At 70.2% G+C, this 9,557-nt stretch overlaps 3 protein-coding genes across 4 annotated transcripts; 2 read left to right on the forward strand and 1 right to left on the reverse strand.

Annotated features, from left to right (window-relative positions):
* Positions 1–223: 223 nt before the first annotated feature.
* PRR15L (proline rich 15 like) lies at positions 224–523 on the forward strand (the record flags this gene model as incomplete). Its single annotated transcript, XM_082331625.1, has 1 exon — positions 224–523. The coding sequence occupies one exon, from the start codon at positions 224–226 to the stop codon at positions 521–523; it is 300 nt and encodes a 99-aa protein (XP_082187751.1).
* A 1,961-nt stretch (positions 524–2,484) lies between these two features.
* On the reverse strand, positions 2,485–5,297 carry PNPO (pyridoxamine 5'-phosphate oxidase). Of its 2 annotated transcripts, none has more exons than XM_082331613.1 (7): positions 5,196–5,297; positions 4,480–4,604; positions 4,289–4,388; positions 3,979–4,032; positions 3,553–3,681; positions 3,381–3,451; positions 2,485–3,306 (listed from the first exon to the last, which is right to left on the reverse strand). In XM_082331613.1, the coding sequence occupies exons 1-7, from the start codon at positions 5,238–5,240 to the stop codon at positions 3,141–3,143; spliced, it is 690 nt and encodes a 229-aa protein (XP_082187739.1). In that variant the 5' UTR covers positions 5,241–5,297; the 3' UTR covers positions 2,485–3,140. The 2 variants fall into 2 exon arrangements, with proteins under 2 accessions (XP_082187739.1, XP_082187738.1); XM_082331612.1 differs by having other exon boundaries at positions 3,979–4,089.
* A 174-nt stretch (positions 5,298–5,471) lies between these two features.
* On the forward strand, positions 5,472–9,498 carry LOC309599969 (uncharacterized protein). Its single transcript, XM_082331917.1, has 7 exons — positions 5,472–5,502; positions 6,522–6,699; positions 6,819–7,237; positions 7,469–7,539; positions 7,710–7,955; positions 8,321–8,567; positions 8,685–9,498. Exons 2-7 carry the CDS (start codon positions 6,599–6,601, stop codon positions 8,792–8,794), a joined length of 1,194 nt encoding a protein of 397 aa, XP_082188043.1. The 5' UTR covers positions 5,472–5,502; positions 6,522–6,598; the 3' UTR covers positions 8,795–9,498.
* The last annotated feature ends 59 nt before the right edge of the window (positions 9,499–9,557 follow it).

The following is a 9,557-nucleotide window of genomic DNA, read 5'->3' on the forward strand; positions in this document are numbered from 1 at the left end:
AGCGCCCCCGGCACCCACTATGAGCATCCCAGCAGAGACGGGGAGAGAGCACCAGAGCCACCTTCGGCAAACATGGCACCAGATTCCCCACCGGTGCTGCCAGATCGGCAGCCCGTATCCCTTGTGTATCCCCGTCAGCTCCGGGATGGCAGGGCTGGAGGGGCCGAGGGACCCCCTGCGGAGGGATTACAACCCCCCACCTCCATTTCAGGGGCCGGCGGCGATGGCCGACAGCCACGGCTGGTGGAAGCTGACCTTCCTGCGGAAGCGCCGGTCGGCGCCCACGGTGCTGTACGAGAGCCCCGACAGCCACGCTGCCGCCGCCGGCGAGAGCCAGGAGGGGACGGGTGAGGAGGGGCCGCCCAGCTTCACCGCCCGCCTGGAGAAGATCGTGGACAAGAACAGCAAGGGCAAACACGTCAAGGTCTCCAACTCGGGACGCTTCAAGGAGAAGAAGAAAGTGCGGGCGACACTGGCCGAGAACCCCAACCTCTGCACCGCTGGCGAGCGGGAGGAGAAATGACCCGGCCGGTTGTCACCCTCCGGCCACCACCACCGGCTGCCCAGGCTGGCTCGGCTCCGTCCCTCCTGGGGACGCTGAACCATGGCGCTTCAGGAGAAAGGACTCGGACTGGACTTTATTTAAGGGAGAGGCAAGGACCCTGTTTAATCGCAGCCCCCCGGGCTCGCGGCACCCCGGGGGCAGAGGGAGAACCCGGCGGCGGAGCCAGGTGCAGCCCGTCCCTCCCAGCCCCCCGCGGGCAGGGGTAGCCCCCGAGGCTGACTGGTTCATACTGGGATGAGGACACTCGCCCCAGTTCGGTTGCTTGCCACGGACCACCAGAGCCCATCGTTCACCCAGCTCTGCCTCGAGCACGATCCCGATCCCCTCCTGCCCATCGCTCCTGTGGGGGTGAGTCCAGGGGACCCCCGCTCGTCTCCCAAGCCCAAGGGGCTGCGTGGCCACGGGCAGAGCCACCGACGCCGCGTCCTTGCCAGCAGTCACCCCCAAACCAGGGAATGTGACGCTTCCCTGCCCCGAGAGAACAACCCCACGGGCAAAGTCCCCCCCCGAGCTGCCTCCATGGGCACCGTGGAGGGCTCCAGGCTTCCCAGGAGGAGCCGTATTCCCACTCGCATCCAGGAATCGCTCCTTGATCCCGGAAGGGGAGAGCCGATCACGGAGCGCGGTGCCAGAGCCAACCCCAGGGGCAGCCGCCATGGGTGATCTCGCAGCCCTGGTGTTTGTTCGGGTTGTTGGAAGCTGAGCCTTTACTCAGCTCTCGTGACTGCTGATAATTAACTGCTGTTAATAAACCAGGTCTGGAAGCAAAGGCAGCTGAGGGGTGCGGGCAGGGGGAGAGCTCGGCGGACCCCCCAGCCCCGGCCCGGCAGGCTGGAAGGGCTGCGGGTCCCTTCTGGGACCCCGGTGGGGAGCGGTGTCAGCCGCCGCCAACGCAGGGAATCCCCGACCCCGCGGAGGGGGGGACACGCGGGGGTGGCCGTCACCGGCGCTGCCAGCCCGGGGTGCCCTCGCTGCGGAGCAGGGCGCGGCTGTGCCTGAAGTCAACAGGAGCAACCGCTTCCCGGCTATGACAAAAGCCGGATGGTGCCAAGCGCCAGAGTCCAACCCCACCTTGGCCGGCACAAACCCTGCACCAGGGCAGCCCGGGCCCCCGGCAGCCCCCGCCCTCCGCTCTGTTTGCTCTGCCAGCGCCCGTCGGCTCACAGGCTGCTCTTTGTCCCGGGCTGGCAGCGCCGGAGGGACCCTGCCCGAGAGGGAAGGGAGGGAGCGGGGAGGAAGAGAGCTGTCAGCATGCAGCAGGTGCCGATCGGCTCATTTACGCCCATCATGGTGGCATCCGGGCTCCTGCCACACTCCTAATGCCGGGATGGGTGGGAGACCTGGCTGTGCCGCCAGCCCGAGCCCCAGCAAAGCCCCCAGCCCCTTCCTGGGACATCAAGTGCTGTCCCCTCGAGGTGACGCCATCCCCTCCCGTCCCACCATGGCGGCTCTCCCTGAGGGACGAGCGCAGCCGGGAGGGACCAAGGCCACCGAGCGAGCCTGTGACAGCGGCACAGGGCGTGTGACACCCGCCGCGGCCGCCTAACCTGGCTCCCCCCATCCCAGGGCTGACCTCCCCACCGTCACCTCCCGCTGCCACCCACCGCAGGGCTTTGCCCAGCACGGCACAGCCGGGAACCCGCCGGGGGACCCCCAGCCACGGCGAAGCTCTGGGGCACGATCCTGCCCCAAGAGCCAGCAACTGGGAGAGCAAACACAGAGCCAGGGAGGGCGAAGGTTATCGGGGCCTGGTTTCACTGGGACATGGCCCAGAGGAGCGAGGGTCGCCAGCACCCTCTGCCGGGTCCATGGGCCGGGATCCCCGGCTGCACCGAGCTCCGTCTGCTGGAGAGCACGGCCCAGCCCCGCGCAGGTAAATATTAACCCAAACCAACTGCATGGCTCTGCACTGATCGGGATTTATTTTTTCCAAGCTCGGACAGGCAGCTGGGGGGGGACGGGGAGCGGCACCAGCACGGTTCCCCCCAAACAAGCAGGCTGAGGGTTGGGGTCCCACGGCCCCGGGGAGATGGGGTGCGCTGGTGACAACACGCGCAGCCGGCTACGAACACCGGTGACATGGTGGTGACAAAAAAGCTGCAATTAGGTAAGTTATTGCACAGACTGGTGACATTAAACCCACAATTCAATAAATTATTGCACAGACAGAGCACATTGCATGGCTCTAGCTAAAACACAAGGCACAAGTACCATGGTACGAGTGACATGGGCAGGGGGTTCGCTGGGGTCTTTCTTGGTCCCTCCACAATAATTAGCATGATTAATTAACCACCAGCGGCAGCGGTTGCTCCCCACGTGCTGGTGGGGGGAAGCAGATGGTCTCTGGGACCCACCTGCGGCTCTCGCCCGCCCCAGGGAGAGGCGAAGGGAGACAGGGGTCTCTGGGGCTGGGCCAGAGCCCCCCACCAGCACCCCTGGAGCTCAGCACGCATCTCCCGGGGGAGGGCAGAGCGAGGCCAGCCCCGTTCCCCGGGCCACGACGGGGGACAGGCGGGCAGGTTTGGCACAGGTGATGCTCCCAATCGGGCAAACGCGGCCGGAGACGCCGGCAGCCTCACGGGGAGAAGCGCTCGAAGACCCATTCCCCCTCTCCCCGGTGCGTCATGTCTCCCAGGGGGGCCGAGCCATCCCGCAGGCGTCGGAAGACGATGCGGTCGTGCAGGCGGTTGGTTTGGCCTTGCCAGAACTCCACGACGTCTGGCTGCAGGATGTAGCCCCCCCTGGCAGAGCAACACGGAGCTTTAGGTGGGCTCCACCGGTGGGCAGCACCCTGCCCGCAGCCCCCGCAACTCACCAGTATGCCGGCTTCGGCACCGTCGTCTCCCTGTACCGCTCCTCCAGCTCCGCGTTCTTCTTCCTTAAATACTGCGGGGAAGGGGAAGGCGGTGAACGTGAGAGCAGCTGGGGCAGCCCTGGTTATCCCGGCCCCTCCAGGCGCTGCCGTGGGGAAAGGGACGACCGCTCACCTCCCGGTCCGGAATGACGGTGCTCTGCCGGCTGACGACGGCCCCGATCTGGCTGCTCTTGGGGCGGGAGTGGAAGTACCGCTCCGATTCCTCCTCCGGCAGCCGCTTCACCGAGCCCTCGATCCGTACCTGTGCCAGCCACCGTCAGCTGGGCTCTGGCCAACGGTGCCAAGGGGGCTGCGTCGGCTCCTGAGCGAGGAACTGCCCCGTCCCCCGGCTCTCCCCCCAGAAAACGCAGGCACGCCCCATCCCATCTCATCCTTAGTGGCTGGGACCCACCCCAGCGTGATCCCCACCCAAACGTGTGAGCCCCGACATCCCACCGCGAGGGAGGGAGCACCCACTGCCTGACTCCCTGCCAAGGGTCTGACCGTGCTCCTTCTGCTCCCCCCAGCCTCCCCAGTGTCCCCGCGGGCCACAACTCACCTGCCGGTTGAGGGGCTCCCAGTAAAAGACGAGCGAAGCGAAGGGGTTGGCGTCCTGGGGCGCAGAGCGGGGAGAGACGAGAGAGCTGTCAGCAGACCAGCACCAACCCAGCTTTAAAAATTAGAGAAACCCCGCGCTTTGCCGCAGCAGGACCTGCCTGTGCGCCGTGCCGGGCAGAGCCTCGACCCAAGCCAGGGCTGCTCCGCTTCTCTGAGAGCCTCAGCCCCAGGGCAAAGGGGCCGGAAAGCCGCCATCCCCCCCCGGGACGCCCCGGCGCCCCCAGAGCCCCCGCCGCGGCCACAGCCCTCACCAGCTCCTTCCCCTTACGGCTCTCGTGGTTGGTGAAGAAGCGGAAGCCATCCTGCCCGAAGCCCTTCAGCAGCACCATGCGGGCCGAGGGCTTCCCGTCCCTGCAGCGGGAGAGGGGAGGCGATGCCAGGTCCCCCCCCGGGGTGGCCAGGGGACCCCCGCCGTCCCCCCCATGGCCCCCGCTGGCCTCACCTGGTGCAGGTGGCCAAGCACATGGCGTTTGCCTCCCCGATGGCCGGGCACCCCACGGCCTCCTCGAACCAGACCCTGAACTGCTGGATGGGGTCGCGGGAAGCCAGGTGCTGCTCCTCGAAGGCCTGGGGACACAGGGGACACTGTAAGGGGGGGCACCCTGGCCTTCGGGGACACGGCCAGCACTGGGGGGGATCACACCAGACTCAAGGGCACAGCCAGCATGGGGGATGGGGTGACCCCAGGCCTGGGGGTGCGGCAAGGGGGGGGCACATCAGAGTCAAGGGCACGGCCAATGTGAAAGGAGGGGACACCCCAGGCCTGGAGGACACAGCCACCACGAAAGGGGGGGTCACCCCAGGCCTTGGGGACAGCTTGAGGGGGGGCCACCCCAGTCCAAGGGTCACTGCCAGCACGGGTGGGGGTCACCCCAGGCCTTGGGGGCAGCTTGGGGGGGGGTCACCCAAATTCCAGGGGCACAACCAGCACGAGGGGGGACCACCCGGGTTCCAAGGTCACTGCCAGCCCGGGGGGGGGTCACCCCAGGCCCTAGGGACAGCCGGGGGGGGGGCACCCCCGTCCCAGGGTCACGGGGGGCTCCGTGGGGCCTTGGGGCCAGCCGGGGGGGTCACCCCGCTCCCAGGACAGAGCCAGGCCGGGGGGCCCCGTGCCCCCCCGGAGCCGGGTACCCCCCCCGGCGGCTCCCCCGTCCCCACCTCCGCGTCCCCCCGGTAGCTCCTCCGCAGCTCCCCCAGGTCCATCCCGGCCGCGGCCGACGGGAGCCGAGCGGGGCCAAACCGCACCGCCCCCCCCGCGCGGCCCCGCCATCGCCCCGCCCCGGGGGCGTGGTGCAGATCAACCACGCCCCCCTCCCGGCAGCCAATAGGGAGCGGCGAAGCGCGCCCGTCGCAGGGAGGGGGTGTGGAGCGCTGCCAGCCAATTGGAGGGGATGGCGGGGGCGGGACGCGGGGACCCGGAAGTGGTGTCAGGGCTGTAAACAGGCACATGGAGGGGCCCTTAAAGGTACAGCGTCCCCCGGGGCGGGGGGCGCAGGGCAGCGGGGACGGGGAGGGCGGGGACAGGGACGGGGCGGAGGGACACTGGGGGGACAGGAGACGGGGGGTGAGGGGACAGGGGACACAGCGAGGGGACGGGGGACAGGGGCTGAGGACACTGGGGGACACTGGGGGGACAGGGGACGGGGGGTGAGGGGACAGGGGACACAGCGAGGGGACGGGGGACAGGGGCTGAGGACACTGGGGGACACTGGGGGGACAGGGGACGGGGGGTGAGGGGACAGGGGACACAGCGAGGGGATGGGGGACAGGAGCTGGGGACACTGGGAGACAGTGGAGTGACAGGGGGGACACCGAGGGGACGGGGGACAGGGGCTGGGGACACTGGGGGGGACAGGAGACGGGGGGTGAGGGGACAGGGGACACAGCGAGGGAACGGGGGACAGGGGCTGGAGACACTGGGGGACACTGGGGGGACAGGGGATGGGGGGAGAGGGGACAGGGGACACAGCGAGGGGACGGGGGACAGGGGCTGGAGACACTGGGGGACACTGGGGGGACAGGGGATGGGGGGAGAGGGGACAGGGGACACAGCGAGGGGACGGGGGACAGGGGCTGGGGACACTGGGGGGACAGGGGACGGGGGGACAAGGGACGGGGGACAAGGGCTGGGGACACTGAGGGACACTGGGGGGACAGGGGACGGGGGACAGGGTCTGGGGACACTGAGGGGACAGGGGACGGGGGGTGAGGGGACAGGGGACACAGTGAGGGGACAGGGGCTGGGGACACTGGGGGACACTGGGGGGACATTGGGGACAGGGGAGGGGGGGCCGGGGCTGAGGGGACAGCGGTCTGTGGGGCAGGGACTTGGGGCCGGGGCCGGGCAGGCGGGTGGTGGGCAGGGGACACTGGGGACAGGCAGGGCCCTGGGGACGGGGGAACGGGCAGGGACGGGGGGAGGTGGGCGCAGGGTGGGCAGGAGCAGGGGGGCACCGGGGGGGCCACCCCGTGTCCCCCCGCCAGGTCCCCTCCAAGCAGGACGGGGGTCCCGCGGCCCCAGCGAGGCGCCCGGGGGCCCGAGCGCCCTGAGGCTGGCACCCATGGCCGACGGTGGGGCCGAGCCCCGGGACGAGGACGAGCAGCCGGGGGGCCGGGACCCCTCGTCCCCGCAGCCCCCCGCACCCAGCCCAGGCCAGGGCAGGTACAGGGCAGGGACACGTCCCCGTGCCAGCGCCGGTGGCACCCCCGTGTCCCCAAACCGAGGAGGGGGCTGTGACCCCCAGGAGGCCAACGCTGACCCCATTCCCTCCCCATCCCCAGGGCCATCCTGCTCGCTGAGGACATCACAGCCCCGAAGAGACCCCGGCTGTGCCCGGGCACCGGCCCCAGCCGCCCGCGGGGACCCGAGAGCCCCTGGGAGGCGGGGGGTGCCGGGGGGGTCTGGGGGCCGCGGGCGGGCAGGGTGACGGGGCTGTACGCCCAACTGCTGCGGGAGCTGGAGGCGGAGGTGGCGGAGCTGCAGCAGGCGCTGGCAGCCCGGGACGAAGCCGTCCTGCGCCGTGACCGCCGTATCCGTCAGCTGGAGCTGGAGAATCAGCAGCTCCGGAGCCACGTCCGCAGCCTGGAGGAGGAGAACGACCTGCTCTCCTCCGGGGGTGGCCGCAGGGGACCCGTGGCCACCGCTGCCACCACTGCCACCGCCACCAGGACCCTGCTGGCCTCGGGCACCGGCTGCATTGGTAACGGCAGCGGGCGGGCAGGGTGACGGCTGGGTGTCCCCACCATGGGCTGGGAAGGGGACCGAGTTTGTGCGGTGACACTGGGACAGACAAGGGTGACCAGGGACAGAGGGATGGAAGGGGACAGGGACAGGCTGGCAGGGCTGTGGGGGACGGAGGGGAGCTGCCCGGTGTCCCCCTGCCCGGGGACGGGGTCTGTCCCGTGGCTGAGCCCCTGCCGTGTCCCCGCAGGCGTCAGTGACAGCAACGTCCAGTTCCTCAGGGGGCTCGTGGGGCTGCTGGAGAGCGACGCCGCCGCGCAGGTGGGTCTGGGTCCCCGTGGGATGGGGGTCTGGGGACAGCTCTGCCCCCGTGTCCCCAACCCACGCAGCTCCTCGCCCCACGGAGGCTGGGGACCAGGCCGGTGCCAGCCCCCAGCAGCGCTGGGACGAGTGGGACACCCGTGCCCAGCCAACCCCCTCTGTCCCCGCAGGTTGGGGGGCTCCAGCCCTTCTCTGCTCCCAGCCCCGGCGAGCAGGGCTGCGCCCCGGCCGACGTCCCGCGGAGCCCCCCGGCCTGGCGGCTGCGGGCAGGGCTGCCCGGCAGCTTCCCCCCCTGCCTGGGCACCGAGGAGGGGGCCGGCAGCCCAGCCGCGCTCACCGACACCGCCTGCCTCTGGGAGGAGAGTGGGGGGGACACGCTGCCCGATGGCACCCCGCTCTGGGCCTCACCCGTCGAGGTGTGTGGGGGCCGGCCGGGGCTCCGGGGTCCCACCAGGGAGCTGGGGTCCCACCAAGGATCCTCGGGTCTCACCAGATACTTGGGGTCCTACCAGGGCTCCTGGGGTCCAACCAAGTCTCCTGGGGTCCCACCAGAGACCTGGGGTCCTGCCAAGTCTCTTGGGGTCCCACCAGGGCTCCTGGGGTCCCCCTGGGCACAGTGCTGTGGTTGGAGCAGAGGGGACAAAGGGGTTCCCCCAGGGCACAGGAGAGGTGGCCGAGGGGGTCCCCAAGGGATGGAGGGGGTCAGGGTACCCCAGGGACAGAGCGGGGGGTCCCCAGGCTCCACCCAGGACCCAGACGAGAGCTCTCCCCCTCGCCGCAGGAGAACGGGAGGCCCAAACTGGAGCTGGTCCCCAACTCGGGGGTCTACATCACCCACCCGCAGCTGGACGACCTCTCGCAGGTCTCCACCGACAAGCCCAAGCTCATGACCCGGCGGCTGCTCGATTACTTCTTCTCGCGGGAGACGCTGGCCCGGTCCTCGGCCACGGGGCAGCGCATCGCCCACAACAACACCACCATGGAGCGGCCCCTCCGCCTGCCCGTGGCCGTGGTCAACGCCATCAAAGGTAGGGGACGGGGAGGTGGGACAGGGTCCCTCGTTCCCCTCCCGGTGCCACGTCGGCAGGTCAGGAAAGGCCACGGTGCCACCCACGAATGGGGTCGGGTCCCCCTCCGCCCCGCAGAGTACGTCACCAAGATGTGCGGCCACGGCTGCAACTTCAACGCCGTCATCAACAGCAAGTGCGGCACGTCCCGGCGGGCCGTCAAGAAGATGGTCGTGAAGATGGAGTGAGCTGAGACCCACGGGATGGCCACGGCCCTCCGGCCACGCAGCAGGACGAGCCCGGAGCCCTCCGGTGCCACAGGCGGGGAGGGGACAGGGAGGGACGTGCCGGGGACGGTGGGATCGCGCCCTCGTGCCTACGGAGGGGCTGCGGCTGGAGGATTCACCCTACAGAGACCGGCTGGCTCAGCCCCGCGTCCTCGCGGTGGGAGAGCCCGCGGCCACGCGTCCCGCTCCCTCCGGCCGCGGGGAGCGGGTGCTGGCAGGGGCGAGGGCCGGGCGCAGCAGGGAGATGCCGGTGACGGGGTCGGCATCGCGGTGCCCCGGGGTCCCCCAGCGCCGGGGGGCAGAGCCGGCGGCCGCGGCCACCCCCGGCGGCAGAGCTGCTCCCGCACGCAGCAGCCGCTCCACGCGTCCAGCCACGGCCCGGGACTTTTCCTGTAAATAAGTTCGTTTCCAGCGATATTTGGGATTCCCGTGAATAAACCCCACTTTCTTTCTGCCCAAGAAGGCCGGCGGCTCGCCCTCCCTGCAGCCACGCCGAGCGTTTCGCCTTCAGCTCTTCACCGCCACGGCTGGTTCTTGCTGCACGTCGTGCTGCGGCCGCAGCCGGCACAGCCCCGGTCGCGGCGGTGCCCGGCCCAGCACCACGGCTCGCGCCGTGCCGGCTCGGGAGAGAAAGGACCCTCGGCGGCACACGCTGCACTGGATTTGCCTCTGGTGACTAAATTTATTTAGCAAGGAAAGCTCCCGGCTGACTCCACACCGGCCA

Source organism: Platalea leucorodia (genome assembly GCF_965183815.1).
Source record: "Platalea leucorodia genome assembly, chromosome: 22".
Lineage (NCBI taxonomy): Eukaryota > Metazoa > Chordata > Aves > Pelecaniformes > Threskiornithidae > Platalea > Platalea leucorodia.